Raw genomic sequence first — 21,380 nt, 5'->3', positions numbered from 1 at the left:
TTGCTATTTTTAAATTATTTTCAAAACTGATTGCAATTATTTACGAAATACGCATTTTATATTTTTGTATTATTTTTAAACACTGTCATCGGTTTTATTATTTAAATTTAATTTTTAACAGTAGGCCTCGTTATTTTTAATATTAAATCTTTATTTTTAGGTCGTGTCTCGATAGCTTTTTACCATAAATATTTTATTCAGTTCATAATTTTCATTAATTTTTATAACTTATTTTTCCTCATTTCTACATGCTATTTTTACTTTTTAGATCAACGGGTCAAGTTATCACCTAAATAACACCTTTAATATTTTTAGTCATAACAAGCTGTGACGAGTCATCGCGCACGCGCGATCTACACATTCACGAGAGTTATCGCGATCTGGGACTGATCATCACCAATCACAGCTGAGCAATGTATAAACCCTCCAAATTCCTTTCTAAAACACACAAGATTTCTATGCATATTATCAACATGGAGGGTCTCTTCTTATAGAATATCGAGAACATTGACATAAGTATTTCTATAAGAAAAATTTTTAAAAGAAGAGCTTCTCTTATATCGATAATTTTTCCTTTATGAAAATACTTGCGTGTTTGTAAAAGTTAATCTATGAGGGTTTATATAAAATATATTATCAAAGATTTCATAAGAAGAGCTTCTATATTGATAATTTTTCTTATAGAAATACTCTGTGTTTTTGTAAAAAGAATCTGGAGGCTTATATAGCCTCCACTTAACTAAAACTCACTCGGCTAAGATCAATTTCATCTCAACTCTCCTCACGAATGCTGGAGAGGCCAATCGCCACCAATAATTCATCCCAACACCCCTTTACATGATGAAAATATTAAAATTATTTATTTAAATTATTAATAAATTGCTACACTTAGTGAAATAGTAAAAATACATAGTAGGGCTTTTAAAAATAAAGTTATGTAGAAAAATTAACGAAAAATTATAAGATTTCGACGTGAAAATATTTTTAATTTAAAAACTATCGGACCCGTGATTTTATAAAAACTTATTGTAAATAACGGGCCTCTGCTTTTTATTAAACTTTTAAATATTAAAAACCATAAGCTGATCGTTGATTTAAAAATAATAAAAATATAACGCGATTTTGTAAATAATTACGGAAATACGTATTTTGGGAAATAATTTAAAAATAAACAATATTTTAATAAATTAGCCGAATAAGACATTAATATTGACTTGTAAAGAAAAATTTTGAAAACTAGGGATTAAGATAATTTACAATAAAAAAAATAATTCTCTATTAAAAAAAAGACCACATCAATAACCAATGACAAAGTAGTTTACTCCAAATTATTTTAACAGGGACCTCATGATAATATATATTGGAAATGCAGTTGTTGGGTTTATTTTCCACATATTGCTTCCCCTGCACGTAATTAGAAGTCCAAAATAATCAAACTGTTATAGAAAAAATTGTTATTATGCATGTAAAGATAAGCATGAAAGTTAATAATGGCTGAGACAATGACCTTCACAGACCACTTCAACTAGTTGAATTTTTAATTAATACCATATATATATATATATTAAATTCATATATTAATCATAATAATCCGATGCCATCTTATTCATCGTAACAATTTTAGATAATGTTTAATTGGGGTAATATTTACTTACCTTTAAAATTGAATAATATAAGATTATCTCACTTTCTTTAGGGTCAGAATATTATATTTTCCAAATATAATAATTTAAATAATATTATCAGTATTGTGATTACTAACTTATAGGTGATAATTTAACATTTCAAGCCGGAATGTAAAGTTTTTTTTTTCCTATTATAGTCTATATATAAATCCAATAAAATTAACCAAACACCAATGTTTTTTTTTTTTTAATTTCACACACATCTCTCAAAGATATCTCCCCAACACCCATGGTGCATGTGGGAATGAACATCCCATTTTTTATTAAAAAAAATACTATTGATTTTTCTAAAACCTATTTGTTGTCAAAATTATTATTATTATTATTATTATTATTCTTTTTTAAATGGTAAGTATTCTTGCATATTTTGTAAACCCTATTTATATTTTATTTTATTAAAACCTATCCATAATTGAAGTTCACATATGCACCCATAAACATTTTTTAAAAGCAAACAGGTATTAAAAATATGCAAGAATGATCGTCATTGTACAATAATAGTAATAATAATTTTTTCAAAAATAAATTGGCATTTTTAAAAAATTAAAATCAAATAGGTTGTTTAAAACATAAGTCAAAATACCCAAAAAGCTTCTTTAAAAAACTTTATTTAGTATTTTTTTACATGAGTAAAAATGACTTTATGGTCATTATTTATTTATTTTTTTTATAATTAAGATGGACAAATCAGTTACCTCAATAAATATTGTGCGAGAAGAGTAAATCTTTCAAACTCTAATTTAATAAGCGAATATAAAAAAAATAAAGTTAATTTATAAAAGAACCAACAACAATGTTAAAATAGCTTATAGATATTTTTAAGACATTAATATTGACTTGTAAAGAAATGTTTTGAAAATTAAACATTAAGAAGATAACGTCAACTTAAAAACATAATTCTCCCTTAATTAAGTACCAAATCAATAACTAATGACAAAGTTGTCTACGCCAAATTATTTTGAAAGGGACCTTGTGATAATGCATATTGGAAATGTAGTTGTTGGGTTAGTTTATTTCCAATGATAACATATTGCTTCGCTTGCAAGCAATTAGAAGTCAACAATTATCAAACTTCATAGAAAACAATGCTATGCACGTAAAAATAACCATGATAGCTAATAATAACTGAGACAATGGCCTTCACAGACCACTAAAACTAATTGAATTTCTAATCAATACAATATATATTTACAAGTTTTTTTTAAAAAAATGGATAAATCACTGAGGGTCAGGTAGTCCGACACCAGGGCGGCCGATCACACTAGCTGTACGTATGCCAGTCAATTTATTTAAAAGAGTGTGCACGTACAAATGCGGAGTTAGTCTCTCACGCACAATACACGCTACATATGCTCTCATTTATTGGAGTTGTAGAGTTAATTCTTCTTGCGCACATCTTAAAATTTGATTTTAGGTATATTCATGTTATGGGATCTTTGCACCTTCGGGCTAAAGGTTCGATAATTCTCCGCACTCACATGCAATGTGTATATATATATATATATATATGTAAAATTCTCGCACGTAACATGTTATAAATGGCAAAAACAACATGGGATGTAAAAAACGCTTAGCCCTTATTCTTCTCATGTTTATCATAATAACCCTAAACTTATTTTATTTATCAAAATAGTCAAATTCCCAATTAGTTGATTCAAACAAATAGCCCAATTTTTTTTAAAAGAAAATACTATGGTTTTTTTTAAAACCTCTTCTATTTTTATTTTTATTTCCTAAAGAACCTATCTGTTTTTAAAAAATATTACTGTTATTTATAAAATCTTAAGTTGTATTGTGTATTTTGTAAAGCTATTTATATTTTTATTTGTTTAAAACCGTTTCTTTAAATATATTTTTTAAACCTGTTTGAAATTTTAAATAAAATCTTAAGTACCATAATTGAGTTTTACAATGCACATACATAAACATTTTCTTTTAGAAACAAATTAGTTTTAAAAATATGCAAGAATGATTGCCATTTTAAATAATAGTAGTGCTAATTTCTTGAAAAGAAATAAGTTTTTTACAAAATTAAAATCACAACCATTGGATAGCCCAATGGTATGACACTAAGGTGTAAGGGGAGGTCATGGATTTAAATCTCTCCCCCAACAGTACTGTTTCCAATACTGTTCATACACTGTTTACCCGGGATTTTTATACTATTTTTATACTGTACATCCGGGTTCCAGTGCTGTTTGGTACTGTTTATATTCATAAAAAAAGGCGCTTGTAGTCTATTATTAAAAAAAAATAGTTTTCTTTAAAAAAAATTAATAGCTAAAAAAATCCAAAAGCTTCAATAAAACACACTTTATTTAAAACTTTTTTTTTTTTTTTTTATGCTAATGCTTAACCAAGCATTTGACAAGATGGCTCCATAAAATAACCCAATGGCTATTACAATAAATATAAAAAAATAAAACCTAAATTGAAAAAAAAAAATTCACTTCAACCGGTGGTAAGATTTTTGCTCGCCAAGTAAAACATTAAGAGATCAATCCTCTCACCAACATTGGTTAAGTGTGTGACTTATCCACCTACTACTATGGTGCTACTACTACTAATAATAATAATAATATTAAATAGGTTGTAAATATATACAAACATCATCTGCAGATGTTCATCAACATCTACAAATATAATTAAAAAAAACAATCATGTGAGAATGGAGAAAATCAACGGGAGTTGGAAGTTGATGATGATGGGCATAAATTATTAGGGGTTTGTTCGATACTGATCTACCATCTTATGGGGTTGTCTTAGTCCCCGGAAGGTCCCCACTTCATAAATATAAAAGACCATCTCTATCATCAACAACTGGTGACATGTCAGACAACAACTGGTGACATGTCAGACAACAACTAGTGACATGTTAGACAACAACTAGTGAGTTGTTAGAAAGTTGTCATATCATGACACACTTAAAAAAACTCATGTGGAAACAACCCATCCACCTACCAACTCTTTGAACCGACCTCGTCAAAGTAAACGGAATAATATTTTATTTCAATTTTTTTAATAGATATTATTCCCTCATGCATCTCACTCCAACCTTTATTATTATTATTATTATTATTATTATTATTATTATTATTATTATTACCGAGATAAACAACAAAACGGCTAAAAAAACAAAAACATGTACAAACCTCAACCGAACAAATAGAGATGAGATCCATATATATGTGAATGCTAAAACTATTTGTATACAACCACTGCTCACACTCTAAACAAATTTGCATTCACATGTGATTTATACTTTTACAACTTAGGAAGATTTTTAACAAAAAAAAATCAAGTACTAATTAACCAATTATCGTTGTTAATAATAATAACAATAATAATAATAATAATAACGGGGAATGAACAAATAGTTCTTCTGAAGTTAAAGTATTCACAAAAAAACCCTATGACTTTGAGTATTCCCAGATGACCCTTCTTTTTTCTAAAAAGTTATTTTTTAGACCTTACTGACATAAAAATAACTGATGTTGACAGGATTGCCTCTCAGTTTTTTAAACAAAAACACATAATTTTAAGCAGAAACTCATAATCTTAACCAAAAATTCAAAGTTTTAACCAGAAACCCATAATTTTAAGCGGAAAATACATTTTGTAAGATAGAATAAACTGTATGACGGAGTGAGCTGCATTAATCAAAAAGTAAATTGTCAGAAAAAGAGAGACTGTCTGACATATAAATGTTAGAGGGTTTGTCTACAATATTTGACAAATATAAATGTCAGAGGATTTGTCTACAATATTTTGAAACTTTGAAAGAGTTATAATTAATTTTTCCTAATAACAATAATTATTATTACCCTAATTATTAACTATTATTTGTGGTGTTAGTAGTAGTAGTAGTAGGAGTGGTAGGTGAGGAATTGGAATGTGTCCATGTCAAAATTACTATAAAATGTTGAGGCATTCGTCTATTGAGGAATAAACACAAACACTTGAAGGGCAACACTAACAGCATCATCAATCCAAAGGCCATGGCACCAAACGACTGCTTCGTCACCAATGGAACCACAAAGAAGGAATCAAGAGAGGAGGAGGAGACGGTGGCGTACACTTCCGCCTTGCGCCTGGGCTGTAGCACATCGGTGGCGATGGCGCTGAAGGCGGTGATTGAGCTGAACGTGCTGGAGGTCATCGCGGCGGCAGGGCCTGGTGCGCGGTTGTTGCCGGAGGAGATCGTGTCTCAGATTGAGACCACGAATCCGAATGCCGGTGAGGTGCTTGATAGATTGCTCCGGTTCTTGGCGAGCTATAACGTGTTGAAATGCGAGGTGGTGGATGGAGAGAAGGGGATGATGAAGAGGAAGTATGGATTGGCACCGATCTGCAGGTTTTTCACAAAGGATGAAGATGGAGTCTCTGTTGCGCCGCTCTTGCTCATGAATCAAGACAAGGTCTTGGTTGATGCTTGGTACTCTACCCTAACCATAAATCCATTCCCTTTCTTCCTTAAAATTTGCTAATCACTTAAAATTAAATTTGTTCCGTCATACAAAAGAGAGCCGTGCACGAACTTCTCACAGGAGGTATAGAGAAGGTTCTGTCGTTTTTGTTTTTAATATAAATTTATTTTTTTAATTATCAAACCACAATATGATACGGAATTTATTTTCCATAAGTGTAGGTAATAGTTTATTTTATTAAGAAAATTGAAATTATTGATAATTTTTTTATAGGGTCTTTTATTATGAATTTTATTTTATTTTTTCATTTTTTTTTGTTCTAAAGAAACTTTTTTTTTATAAATTATGATTTTGGTTCGTTGATTTTAGTGCAAGAGCATGGATAATCATAGTTAAAAGAATATATTAATTAAAACTAAATATTTGTTTTTAATAGGTGTTTATTACTCTCTCTCTTCTTTTTAATCTATTGTGATTAATCGAATATCACGTATCAAGAAATTTAGTTATTTCACAAAATTTTATATAAAAAAATAGTTTATTTCTAAAATTACTTCTAATTTATATTTTTAATTTTTTTTTATTTAATTATAGAAACATAAATTAATGAGAGTCTAAGCAGTAATTTTCGATAATAAACGTTTTTGATGTTAGAAACGATAGATAAAAACTGATTTATTACAGATAAAAAAACAACGGAGGAGGGAGTAGTATTAATAATTTTAAAAATTTTAAAAATGAAAAGCATTCTTATTAAATGATTAAATATTATGAAACATGATTGGTAGTATTATTGCCGCCCATAAAAGACAAATAATTGGGCTTGAGCTAGTCAACCCAGTAGGCCGGCTTTCTTTGAAAATAAGGAACTTTTTTATTTTTGCTTTTAATGTTAATGTCTATGTATGTTAATTGCTTGACAACCCAAGTTTACTTACTATTTTTTCCTCCGAGTTTAAAGATGGTTCTAAACTAATTTTTCATTAAAAAACTCATTTTTTTAAATTCAGACCAAAAAACATTATTATTATTATTTTTTCTAAAGAAAAACCACTTAAATGAATGTGATTAATATGATGTACAGGATAAACCTCAAGTATGCAGTGTCAGAAGGAACAACTCCCTTTGTGAAAGCTCATGGAGAGTCAGCATTTCAGTACCATGGCAAAGACCACAGATTCAGTGAAGTCTTCAACCAGGGCATGTTTAACCATACAGCCATGCTTATGAAGAAGATCCTTGAGACATATAAGGGCTTTGAGAGCCTTGATGTGCTTGTGGATGTGGGTGGTGGCATTGGTGCCACTCTTGCCATCATCCTCTCTAAGTACCCCCACATCAAAGCCATCAACTTTGATTTACCTTTTGTTATCTCTGAAGCAAAACCCATTCCAGGTTCTTTTTGAACAAATTTTCATATACATGCTTAAAAACCATGCATGGATTTACATTAAAAATAATTACTTGTGATTGTTTGCATGCAGGAGTTGAGTTTGTTGGGGGAGACATGTTTGCAAGTGTCCCAACTGGTGATGCCATCTTCATGAAGGTTTGTTAGTTTTAGTAATTACTAGTACTAGCTACTACTCTTCATACAGATATAAAATATTAACATATAGTGATTAGACTAAGGGTTCTGTTTACATGCATGCATGCAGTGGATACTTCATGATTGGGATGATGAGCATTGTGTGAAGATATTGAAGAATTGTAGGGAAGCATTGCCAGATAATGGGAAGGTGATTGTTGTGGAAGGTGTTATTCCAGAAATACCAGAAGACAGTGATGATGCAAGGAATGGATACATGGGTGACCTTTGCATGTTGACTTACAATGTTGGAGGAAAAGAGAGGAATGAGAAAGAGTTCAAGTATTTGGCTAAAGAAAGTGGGTTTTCTGGATTTAAAATTGCTTGTTGTGTTTATGGCTTTTCAGTCTTGGAGTTTAGCAAGTAATCCTGGTTACTTTTGTTGATATAATTCCTAAGTCATTTCCTTTATGTCTTTGTGTGTTTTGTGTACTCTATGTTTTCATTCATGAATAAAATCAAGGATGTTAATTAATTTTATTTTCCTTATATTCTCTTAATTATTTAGTTCCAATTATTCTTCTGTTATTGATACAAATATTGATACATCAAGTATTTAAAATCAGGAACCAACAATCGTTCCGCTCGTTGTACCCTTGTCTTCTTCAGACGTGCAGGTTAATTGGATGAGTGAGATTAATGAGAATTCTCCGAAACTTTTTTACAAATGGATTAAGCTATTACCAACTTCCTAAATGAATATAGAAAAGCCACATAATCTAACAATTGGAACCTAATCTAAACATGGGAAGAAAAATTAATTAAATATTGACTCTTTTGTTGTTTAATGATATTCATGACGAAAGCTTTACAAATATTTTTAAATAAAGTGACCATAATCCAACTTGGCATGTGTTGAGTCCAGCCCATTTGTGGGTTGGATGGGATAGATGGGCTTGGAGCCCATGATGAGGATGAAAAAAAATGAAGCTATGTCAATTAATAGATTATCAAGGGCAAAAGAGTCATTGTATGTGAATATTCTATTTGAGTAAAACTCTCATTCTTGGGATGAGAGGAGATGAAAAAGAGAGCTAGGGAAAGACAGTGAGAAAGAAATTGAAGAGAAGAAAAGAGAGAGAAAGTGAAAGATAGGGCTCAAGGAGAAGGAGATTAGTGCAAACTTAGCAAGAAGATCCCCGGTGATTGGCGCCGGACTTCATAACATTCGTCAGAAGGGCATCCTTGCTAGTAAGACACATAATATTTTGGGTTGATTCCCATTTTATCTCTTTTTGGAGTTCTTGTTTCCATCTTGTGTGAAGATCGATTATGACGAATGTGTGTGTTGGTAGACTCTCTTGTTGAACTCTCATGTCTTTGAGCTTGTATACCTCTAGTTAGCTAGAGAGATCTTTGTAAACTCCATTAATTGACATAGTGGAAGCATTGTAAGAGGCTCTAAGGAGTCCCGTGTTTTTTTTCGATTTGAAGGGTTTCCACGCTAAAATTGGTGTCTTGTATTGGTTTGTATGCATTTTCGTCGTCTTTGTAGTCTAGATCTTTACCTATTTCTAGATCACAAAGAGGGATTGTAATCAGGGTTGCATTTGACCTAGGAGGGTCTTGAGCACGTATAGAAACCATTCAGATTTTTTTTGAAGTCATACGGAGTCCATATTGCCCGTATACCTGTCGGTATAGAAAATCCCTAGAGGTTGAACTAGGTCATACAGGGTCCATACGTCCATATATGGGTTTGTATGGATTTTTTAGAAAGTTTTCACTAAGTCATATAGCCAGCATCCAGGCCGTATAGAGGCCGTATACGTGAACAACAAATCACTACAGTATCATGAATAGTGATTTTACTATAGTACTTAGGCAGAATTTTCTCACTGTTTCAACGCAGGTAACCCCCGATAGCATGGCGTACTTATATACAAGAAATTTAAAATAGAACCCTGGCTATGGACTAATGTTCACTTCTAGAATTTGTTGAATTGTAAACTGAAATTTGAAAATAAATTTGTTTTGTTTGTAATCAGAAATGATGGATGAGAATGAATATTTTTGGAAGAATGTTTTTGATGAGACCAAAGGCTTTTGTTGGAATGAATTTTAGATATTAAAATAATATGTAAAATAGATTTACGATAGGCCTTTTTCTCGATATAACTTTTTTTAAAATGATTAAAATGACCTTATGTGAAATTCATTTATCAATATGGTTTAAAAACATTATATTTAGCCATGTCATTAATTAAGTGATGAGTTGGTATTTTAGAAATATTAAGATATTGGTTATTTTTCATGCACACCATTCTCTTTTAATAAATTACAAGAATGAGATATTTTTTATTTTTAAACCGCTTTTAAGGCATTATTTAAAAAAAGTATTTTTTTCAACAGTAATTACTTTGGAAAAATATGCTATTATTATTATTACAATAAGAATTATTTTTGCATGCTTTTTAAAATGTATTTGTGGTTTAAATTGTTTTAAACTATTTGTTTTTATTTTTCAAAATATATTTTCAGGTGTATTATTATTATTAATATTATTTTATATTATTTATTTAACATTGACAGAGAATAGATTTGTTTATTGTAAATTTTAAAGCTATAAATTTATTTTGTGCATGTGTTATTTTTAATTTTGGGTTTTAATTAAAAATAATATGCATGCACACCAGGTTTGTTTCAAGTGTAGAGCAGAGGTGGGGCAGCTTGCCAAAAATGGAAGTTTAGAATAAACCCTCCAATTTATTTAATAAAAATTAAATTTCATTTAGATTTTATTTTAATAAAGACATGTTTGTTTGTTTTTCTGTGTTACTAAACTCAAGAGATATATTTAAAATTTGTGAGCAAAACTCATAAAAATATAACAACATAAAAATTATAAAAAAAACTCTTATATATAATTAAAAGAACTGGAAATGAACAAAAAGTCCCTTCAAAATTCAGGTATTCACAAAAAAACCCCATGACTTTGAGTATTACCAAAAGGTCCTTCTTTTTTCTGATAGGTTATTTTTCAGACCTTTCTGACATAAAAGTAATTGATGTTGACATAAAAGTTACAGATGTTAACTAGGCTGGCTCTCAGTTCTTAAGCGAAAATACCAAATTTCAAGTTGAAGCCGATAATTTTAAGCGGAAAAGTCAAATTTTAAACACAAATGTGCTATATGTTAAGTGAAAACTTATGTAGTTAAGCGAAAACACTAAATTTTAAGCGGAAACTCATAATTTTAAGCGGAAAAGTCAAATTTTAAATATAAATGTGCTATATGTTAAGTGAAAAGTTATGTGGTTAAATAAAAACACGCAATGTTAAATGGAAATTATATATTTTTAAGCGAAAAATACATGTTGTAAAATAGAATAAACTAACGGAGTAAGCTGCATTAATTGAAAAGTACACTGTCAGGATTGAAAAAGTAAGCTGTCAGAAAAAGGAGGGACTGTCTGCCAAATTCAAATGTCAGAGGGTCTGTCTGGGATGTTTTGAAACTTTCAGGGACTAAAAAATAATTTTCCCTTAAAAGAAATGAATATTATATTGATTTTGGAGAAATAAATGATGAGAAAAGACATTATAGAGGATCAAAATAGAATTTTGAAAAGTTGGGCAGAGAAGATTATATTTAATATCTTATTGTGTTATTTTAAATTTTAAAAATTAGTTAAGATTATACTCGTTCCTTTTTAGTTGTCACATTTAACAAATCCACATCTATTAGAAAAGTTGGTTAAAATTAGTTGATTACTTATATTTTATAAAAAATCCATTACTTTTCAAAACTACCTCTATTTAAAACCCCGCTACTATGGAATATAATTTAATGCTTAGTTGATTTTGATTTATTGAAAATTGTACATGAAAGGGTAAATTTGGAAAAAAATTATTTAATACTGCACAAAGTTTCTAATTTGACATGTAAAAAGAAACAGAAAAGAGCTCCAAGACGTGACAACTAAAAAAACGGAGGGAGTATAATATTAGCTAAATATTAAATTAATATATTACAAATATAAAGATGAGAAATTAAAATTATTATTAAAAAAAATTTAAAGATGAGGCTCTAAAAAATATTGGGGCCTAAAGCAATTGCTTTGTTGGTTTTACTCTTGAGTCGGCCTGGGTGTGTGCATGCAACAGACTTTCATGATAAGAAATGATAAACATTGATGGCATACCAAGTATATATGTTTCAAATATACTTCAATGAAATTATTGTTATTTAAATCTACAAACAAGTTGCTGAACCAAAATAATAATAATAATAATAATAATAATAATAATAATAATATATTTTTAAAAATAACTACGGTTGAAAAAATATAATTTGTTAAAAAATAATAAGTTAGAAACAGTTTAATATAAAAAATTATCTTATTTTTGTGATTTTTTAAAAGAGATGGGTGTGCATGAAATGCTCAATATTTTAATATTTTTAAAACACCACCTCATCACCTAGTTGATGATATGGCTTGATATAATGTTTTCAAACCCGTGTTGGTGCATACATTTTACATAGGGTCATTTTAATAATTAAAAAAAAAGATTATATAAAAAAAAGCCCTTTATGATATTAAATATAGGTTTTTATTATTATAAATATATATATATATATATTATAGTTAGCTGTATTAAATTTGTCTTTTTGTCTTTAATAGATTAGGGTTTAATATATTTGTAAGAATATTTGGTTAGCGGTTTTTATGGAATGCATGATTGAATAATAGTATGACAGAAGTAGAATGAAGGCTCAAACACTAGAATTTTTGTAGGAATGGTCATGGGGGTAGGGATTCCCTATCCCCTATTATAAGGATTCACTTCATTAGGAGCAGTGAACCATTGGTTTTTAATTGTGTAAATGGAGACAAAGAAATATTTCTCGAATCTATTGTGAGATGGACTGGAGATGGGGGAAGCACTCACTCCCAGCCCGGATAAAAAAATTAATTTATTAATAAATATACATTATATTTAAAGTTATTAATAAATATAAATATATTTAATATTAAGTGTGTATTTTACTTGGCATTAAAATATTAAATTTTTATTTATTTGTTTTTGTTAAGGTTTTATATTTTAGTTGTGTTAGATGGAATCTCATCATCATCATCATTATTATTGATTTGAGGACGATAGGGATAGCCATTAGGCGGGGCAAGGAATGAGGGGCTTTTTCCACGGTGCCCAATTGGGGGTGGGGGATAATGAGTCCCCATCTGGGGAAGGGGGAGTGGATGGGGAGAGAGACCTTGTCCAAGAACCTATCCAGCTGCTTGAATGCCCACAAGATGCTCAATAGAATGCTTTAGTCTTTGGCGAGCAAAGACGTGTTGAAGTGCGAGATGGCAGGCGGGAAGGACAACAAGCTTCGGCAACACTAGACTAGCACTGGTTGGTAAGTTTTTGACCAAAGATGAGGATGGAGTCTCTACGGAGGCGTTGGTGCTCCTGAATCAAGACAAGGTCTTTTTTGATACTTTATGTGTATCTTGTTATGAAACATTAATTAAAATGGATGCCTATTAGTGTTTATCCCTTCATCTCCCCAAACTCCCAAATCTCTTCATGTTATAAACTCCCTAAAATTCCTATGACCTTTCATATTCCTCTCAGCCTATAAATAGAGGCTTTGTAATCTTGTATAAGACATAGAGATGAAATACATGTGATAAAGAAGGAAGTGAATAAGAAGTTGGCTATTTCTCTTCTCTCCACTTGAGTATTGTCGTTATTTGTTTTCCTTTGTTTACTTTCTTAGTTTTTTAACATATTTATCTTAATTTGTTTTTCATCTATTTTATTTTTCACAATTATTTATTGATACGCCTTTTGTGTAATACTTCGCAAGTGCATTGGTTGTATGAAGTGGTAAATTGTAACCAAAGATCGGGTAGTTAAATCCACAGGGACCGGTAGTACTAATTGTTCTTCTATTATATATCTAGCTAGCGGATGAAATCAAGTGATGGTTGCTAAACCTAATTGATGAAAGCAATAAATTGAGTTGACTATATATGACGGTGAATCGGGATTAAAATCGATATTAGAAAATGGCACTTAGACATGAATCCTTGAGATTACCTTGCAATTAATTCTCTATATTGGCTATGTGATGAGTATTGTTGGATCGTGGAGACTTCTAGATTAGTCCAAGCGGCCAAACCCTAATCCCATACAATTGCTATAAATACTCCGTGAATACCGCTATTAGGTTTAACCATAATCTGGAGAGTTTGACACAATACACCCTATCTTTAGACATGCACTCAACATCTAGTTTTTATATGTGATCTATATATAATTGATTTCTCAATCCTAATCATGCATATCAAATATGTAATTGAGGCTCTCGCACTAGCAATTATAAGTATATATGAACAAACATAGAAGATTCACAAGAAAACTCAGTTAACCATTATAAGAAAAAGGGAAATCAACTACAAAGCATCATGAAGGTTCAACCAATAGTCTAAGGCACCATCAAAGGTTTAGCCGAACATTATACAAGAAACCATGCATAAAACAATCCAAAACTAGAGACATGATTAAACAAACACATAGGACAAACTCCCTCAATGCTTCTCTTTAAAAGATGATGGAATCTTCTGATAGGAGTCGACTTTCCAATCTAATCTGGTACCCAAGCGGTGTGAACTCGTTCTTGAAAGGTCTTCTTTGATCTCAGCTTGAAAACCTTGCAGCCCCTTTGTGATTTTATGCTAAATTTTAGCATCCAGAGATATGTACGGTTGAGGAGCACACCCATGCTTATGGAGCATGGTTATGTTCTGGGCACCAGAATCGTGTAGCTAGAGGGGTGTGCTCTTTAGATTCTTCTATCCATTGTTCTACACGCTCTAAATGTGCACATGTTGAGATTGTGCTTTTCTCTGAAATTGTTCTTTTGTACTCGTTTCACTTAGAATTGCATCAGTTTTGTTTCTTTTGTCCCCAAAGCCTGTTTACCTGCACACTTAAGCACACAATACCCGACATAGTAGTAGAATAGAGAAAATCATGCAAGAAGACAAGCAAAGCAAAGTGCATGCATTTATAATACATATAAGTATTTCATGCACTCATCATTTATTTATTTATTTATTTATTTTTCATACATTTCAAAGCCAATGTCCCCATCTTTGGTTTTGGAACTAGGGAATTAAGTCCCTTGTCTTGACAATACACATACACCTACACTTATATAAGTATACACCATATATATATTCTATATCATAAACCCTAAATCTTATAAACATATATCTTTAGTTATGTGAACAGTCTTGAACTAGGGACTTGTTCAGTATCTCGAAGCCACCAAGAGCGTAGACATCTTGCTTTTTTATATATAAAGATTTTCAATTTAAAATTAATTATTTAAACGATTTAGGTGGCTACCACTTGAATCAAACCCGACCGTTGATTATGAGTATTTTTTATTTTTTATTTAATTGCTTGATTATTTAGCTCCCTTTCTCATTTTAATGTGTGTGTATATATATATATATATTACTTTGGAATTTATATAAAAATGCAAAAGTTTATAAAGAAAATTATATGGATTAATTTTTTTTAAAAGATGAAATGTAAAGTTTGGGATCAAGTTAAAAAAAAAAACATTTTTAATTTAGAGTATGTTGATATACTCAATATTTTTATCCACATCCCATGGACATTCTATTTAACTTTTTTTATATGAGAATCAAATACCTTACTAGTAATATTTTTTTATTTTTCTTTTTATTATGTGTATTTTATTTTATATTTTAAAAAAATCAATAATTTGACAATTACAAAAAAAGTGGGTTTAAGTGTGTGTGTGTTATTTTCCCTTGTATTTTTATGAGATTTTCATATATTTACTTGCAATTATTTTATTTATTAATTATATATAATTAAAATTTATTTAAACATAAAATTATTGATGGATTTTTTTTATACAATAAGAATCTTCATTATGATAATATTTTCTAATTCCATTATTAATTTCTATAAGAAATATTGTCAATCAATAATATATTCTCTTTTGTTTATTATAAATATATGATGGTTATAATTTCCAAATTTTGAGTGTGAAAGTTCATCTTTCAATTTCATTGTCTCTGACTCTATTTTATTTTCATGAACAAATCTCTCAGCTCCAATTCCACCTGTATCATATTTGTAAACTATAGAAAGTATTGATATTCAGCCAAACACCCTAGTTAATTAAAGTTATTCCTAATAATTTTAATTATTTAAATAAATATATTTCATTATTAGTTTTTTAAAACATTGATACCAATAAATACTTATTATTAAATAAAAATATAATTTTACATAACAATTATTTAGTTAAAATTTAGTAAAATCCAAATAATTCTTTTTTCCATCACAACAATTTCAGACAGTCAAATTAAAATTAATCCTATTATTATGACCCAACTACATATACAAATTTTTTTTTTATAAAACTAGATAAACCATGTCAATTTATTTATAAAAAATATGGAGAAAACCAATATTAGAGGTTCATCCAAGTGGGAGAGGCTCTTGTTGTTTAAACAGGTGGTTTCAAGTTTTGATTGGTTTATAACCTATAATTTCTAAAATTTCAGTGGTAAAAGATTAAGAAAAAGAATAAAAATATTATATAGAAATGTAAATATGATCTGTTGGGTTGGGGCAACCAAATATATAATTGAAATGTCAAAATATACATTTATTGGAAGCACAAGAAAACATCTTAATCACATCATATATATATATATATATATGTATTCCTTTTTTCTAATATTAACATGCTTCATAATCCTTATTCCTAATGAGCTGAAATTATTCACAGAATGAATCTCAAGTATGTAGTGTTAGAAGGGACCATACCTTCTCATGGAGAGACAGTATTTGAGTACCATGGCAAAGACCCAAGGTTCAATGAGGTCTTCAGCAAGGGCATGTTCAACCAGACCACCATGCTTATGAAGATGATTCTTTCCCAATACAAAGGCTTTGGCAGCCTCAAGGTGCTTGTGGATGTGGGTGGTGGCTTTGGCGCCAACCTTGCCATCATCCTCTCCAAGTACCCCCACCTCAAAGGGATCAACTTTGATTTACTTTTTGTCATCGTTCTCCGAAGCAAAACCCATTCCAGGTTCTTATATATATATATATATATATATAGCTAACAATTAAAAAGCTGTTAGGAAAAAAATATAGGCGATCCGTAGGGGAAAATCAAGAGAAGCAATGAGACAGATAAAAAAACACATAAGATTTTACTGAGGTTCGGCGATGTGCCTACGATCCTCGGGAGTGGAGCAACCGTAATCCTTTTTATTCACTTGTCTCTCCCTCACGAGTTGAGACAAAAAGACTAGGGTTACAAATATTTATAGGTAAAAACTTAAATTTATCCAAATACAAAACCTATTTGGATCCTAACCCTATCTGGATTCTAAACATATCCAGATTCTAAACCTATCCGGGATACAAATCCTAACTGGGATACAAATTACAAGATTATCAAATCATAATCCTAACAAGATACAAATTACCCTTTGTATGTCCCTACCGAGGCGTTTTCCCCACTTTTAACCCTATCAAATTGATGCTCCCACAATATAACAGATGCTTTGTCACGCCACTCCACTCCATTCCCACATTTGCTCGTTTACTTGTGTATATGAGCCATACACAACAAAAACCATGCATGGATTTATATTAAAATGTACATAGTTGTGATTGTTTGCATCACGGGGAGTTGAGTTTGTAGGGGGAGACATGTTTGAAAGTGTTCCAAGTGGTGATGTTATCTTTACGGAGGTTTGTTGGCAGAGTTATAATTAGTGTTGTTCTTCATACGTACGAGATGAATGTGTGGGTGTTTGCATGCATGCATGCTTTGTGTGTGAGCCCCATACATTTTTAATTTAATTCATTTATTTTTTTGCATGTATGGCGGTTCACGGAAAAGGAAAAAGAAAAACCCTTTTTAATTAATTTTTTTAAATCTTTATATTTTATTAGGTTTTCAAACCTTAGCCGCCACCTCTTTGTTTCTTCCGATATAGATTCTTGTTTGGACCAAGAAAGAGGGAGAGATCTTGCATCTTTCCTCTTCTTTTTTCTTTTTGGTTTGTGGTGCCGACTGCGAGGACGGAGATAGGCCTCTTCGTCAAGGGTTGTGTTGTTATCGTTGTGAGGTAAGCGTTCTCTTTCTAGATCTACGGTTAAGTGGTGGAATTTTTACATCCTAGATCTTGTGGTGGCAGTGTTTATTGATTTTGATTAGGGCTATATTGTGTGCTTAGTGGATTGATTATCTCATGTTGATACTGGCCATGGTGCATTGAATTTTCAACATTGATTTGCAAGTTTGTTAATGTCTCCATTCACGCTTAAATTCTCTATGTTTAAAAAAAAAACATTATTCTTGGTTTGGAAGAATCATATATATATATATATATATATGATTATATGTTCTAAAATAGTGCTGGAAGAATCATATATATATATATATATATATATATTTCTTTCAAATCCAGTTTTTATTTGTTTTTTTGTTTCGTTTGTCATTGATTGAGAATTAGTGTGCAGGCTATGGCGTCCATTATTTTAGCACATATAGTATATGAATATATATATATATATATATTAAATGTATGGGTTATGATGCTGTGTTCAGTGTGTAAAGTTATGTTGTTTATATGTTGATAATATATGTTGCTTTTTGCTTCAAGGATGTATAGTTTTGTAAATAGAAATTACACTGAATTTTGATGGGTGGAACCAAATTGGTTAAGGTTCTGCAGTTCGTTTATATTAATATATATATATATATAGATTATAATTGATTAGTTGTTTTAGATACTGTATTTGTTTTGATTTCCTTGGGATTAATGGAAAAGTTTTATGTATGAATAGTTAACATACAGATTTATATATAAATATATACATGTATATGCTTATATAAATTGGATTGTTAGATGTTTTAAGTATTATGATAGTGTAGGAATTTGATCCACTGTATATTCCTATGTATTTGTAGCATGTTTAGCGTTTTAATACATTGGAATGTACTCGCAAATATAGGGTGTTTTGTGGAAGCCTAATTTCGTGGTGCTTGTAGTTTTGGTGTTAGCTAGTCAGGTAAGTAAACCACATATAAATACCCATATATATGTATACATTTTGACTCTTGATAAGTTGTCATTCCATTGAGTTAGTTTTATTTAATATTTATTTAATTTATGATAGTTTGTATTTTTATTAGTTATTTAATTATTTACTTTTTGATTTCTGGTTATTTAATGGTTTTTTTTGTGTTAGTTATTTATATGGTTTATTCAATAGTTATTAAAAGTTTTATTTATACTTTCAAAAGCATGTGATCATTATAAACTTTTATTTTTAGTTAAATTTTTAACAAATTTACTGATGTCATATTTTCATCCATTTTTTAAAAAGTTTCATATATGAAAATTCGGATTCATGATGTATTGTTTTTTAATTATTTTGTTTGTTTAATTCATAAATATTTGCATTTACTTGAAGTGCTGAGAAATGATTTTTTTTTTTGTTTTAATACTATTTTCAAATTTTAATAATTTGTTAAATTATGTGGAATATTCTGTTAATTGATAGTTTATTATTTGATATAATTGGTTTAATTTTGTTAGAAAACGGGATCACTAAATTTTCATATTATTGCGTTGACGATGATTTTGGACCCCACATATTTTGTGATAGAAACTCGTAGTCCCCAATTAACTATGCAATAATCATGTCACTGAGGGTTAAACACTGACCGTGCTGACACGTACTTCTGACATAGAAACTATAGTTTCGCACCGTTCCGTCGGTGAAGAATAACAGCTTCTGATATTCTAGCTCGGGTCACTGAGGGTAAATCTATGAGTTCTGAAATCTGACTCGGATCACCGAGTTTAAATAAATAAGTTCTGATGTTTTGTTTTGACACTAGTTGTTTGGGGGATTTATATGCTCGTTTCTTTGGTAAATTAAATTTGTTTTGAATTATTTCTAGTTTATGGGTTTCTTTTGATATTATTCCGTTATGTTACATTTTGTATACTTTTAGAAATTATTGAATTTTTGTGATTCTGATATTTTTAGTGGTTGCTTACCGGGCTCCCAAGTTCATTAAGTTGTTCTCTTTCTTTCGGATCGAGTACTGGTTTGGGTGATGGACAGACTTTTAAGCGTGGTCGTTGAGCAAGTCATCGCTCTAGTTCTTTATCAAGTTAATAAACTTCCTGTGTTGTGGACTTAGAACTTCTTGTCTTATGTTTAATGTCATATGAGACACTTGTTATTTGTTTTTCGTTGTATTTCGAGCATCGTGCCTCTTTGTTGCTTTTGAAAGTTGATGTCTTGTTAAAGGTTGTTTTATCTAGTGTGAGACAGGTTTTGAGGCCGTGCGTGCCTACATGGTCACGACCTTGTAGGTATGCGGCCATTTGTCAATTCTCTGGGTTCGGGGCGTGACACAGTGGGTACTTCATGATGGGATCGAGCATTGTGTGAAGATATTGAAGAACTGTCCGAAAGCATTGCCTGATAATGGAAAAGTGGTTGTTGTAGAGATTATTGTTCCAGAATATCCAGAAGTGAATGATGAAACAAGCCGTAGTTTTATTGTTGATCTTATCATGTTAGCTAACAATCTCGGAGGGAAAGAGAGGACTATGAAGGAGTTTGAGTGCCTTGCCAAAGATACTGGATTCTCAGCGTTTAAAGCTTATTATTTATGGCTTTTGGATTATCGAATTCTCCAATTAGGTGGAACTTGTTATAAGGGTTGGTCCCTTTGAAGGCTTCTCGAGCTACATAATAAAGCATCTATTCTCTCCAATTTCATGGTAAAACTAACTTTAGCAGTGGAAGTAACATCATATTCTCTTTAAAATAAAGGACAAGCAACGACAATAATTTGAATACTCAAGCTTAATTAATTAGAGTAGAACAGTAAATGAAATAGCAGCTATACTATTATAAAGGTGGCTAGAAGAAGCAGAGTAAGGCTAGAATATATTTTAATTATAACTTATATTTTTTATAAATTTGAGTTAGAATATTAATTACTTGCATCTTGTTCTGGTGTTGTTCTATGTCACCTTTGTCATTCAAGATGACAACATAACAAAGTATACCCCACAACATGAATTCAAACCTCTGAGGTAAGGTTTTAGACATAGATGACCTACAACAAGGCATTGTTACGTAATGTTTGTGAAATTAGCAAATAAAAAATTACACCGGAAAGACATATAATATAAAGAGTTATGCCGTTGGATAAGTTGTCTACTCAGTGCATTGGAAAAAGTTTTTGAGGCGATTTTTAAAGTCTATAGTTTTTTTTTGAAAAAGTGGATAAACCACGAATTCATTCAAGAAAACGATAGATTGATAGAAGAAAAACAAGAACAGAGCGGGGAAAAAATAGGGTCACAACAAAAAATAAAAAAACGCACAGAAACCGTTTACCAGAGGTGAACATGGGACAATACAAAATAGTCAGGCTAAATATGAAAACCGGACACGGAGACAAATAAGGAAGTAGCCAAGAGAGGAGGCCAGGGAGCCCAGAAAGACAGCTGTTAGGGAGATGCCATAGGAGGGGTGTCGATAGGTGGGTGGGTGGGTTAGGTGGGAGAGGGGGTCGGGCACTGCAAAACACAAGACTACACTTGATTGTTTGAGAGATCGCTTAA

The 21,380-nt window shown here is 30.5% G+C and overlaps 1 protein-coding gene and 1 pseudogene across 1 annotated transcript; both read left to right on the top strand.

Moving 5' to 3' along the window:
- The first annotated feature begins 5,628 nt into the window (after positions 1-5,628).
- Positions 5,629-8,180, top strand: LOC120280777 (caffeic acid 3-O-methyltransferase-like). Its single transcript, XM_039287727.1, has 4 exons — positions 5,629-6,120; positions 7,197-7,507; positions 7,597-7,661; positions 7,771-8,180. Exons 1-4 carry the CDS (start codon positions 5,684-5,686, stop codon positions 8,065-8,067), a joined length of 1,110 nt encoding a protein of 369 aa, XP_039143661.1. The 5' UTR covers positions 5,629-5,683; the 3' UTR covers positions 8,068-8,180.
- An 8,313-nt stretch (positions 8,181-16,493) lies between these two features.
- LOC120274784 lies at positions 16,494-20,480 on the top strand (annotated as a pseudogene).
- Positions 20,481-21,380: the final 900 nt, after the last annotated feature.

Source organism: Dioscorea cayenensis, chromosome 2 (genome assembly GCF_009730915.1).
Source record: "Dioscorea cayenensis subsp. rotundata cultivar TDr96_F1 chromosome 2, TDr96_F1_v2_PseudoChromosome.rev07_lg8_w22 25.fasta, whole genome shotgun sequence".
In the NCBI taxonomy this organism is placed as follows: Eukaryota; Viridiplantae; Streptophyta; class Magnoliopsida; order Dioscoreales; family Dioscoreaceae; genus Dioscorea; species Dioscorea cayenensis.
Note: the sequence above shows the minus strand (reverse complement) of the source record. Positions and strands in the feature narration are given on the sequence as shown.

What these genes read in the sequence shown, in the direction of transcription:
- LOC120280777 (XM_039287727.1), top strand. Translation starts at nt 5,684, where the DNA reads ATGGCACCAAACGACTGCTTCGTCACCAATGGAACCACAAAGAAGGAA. An exon ending in AAGGTCTTGGTTGATGCTTG is followed by an intron (nt 6,121 to 7,196) that starts GTACTCTACCCT and finishes TATGATGTACAG; the next exon opens with GATAAACCTCAAGTATGCAG. An exon ending in GTGATGCCATCTTCATGAAG is followed by an intron (nt 7,662 to 7,770) that starts GTTTGTTAGTTT and finishes GCATGCATGCAG; the next exon opens with TGGATACTTCATGATTGGGA.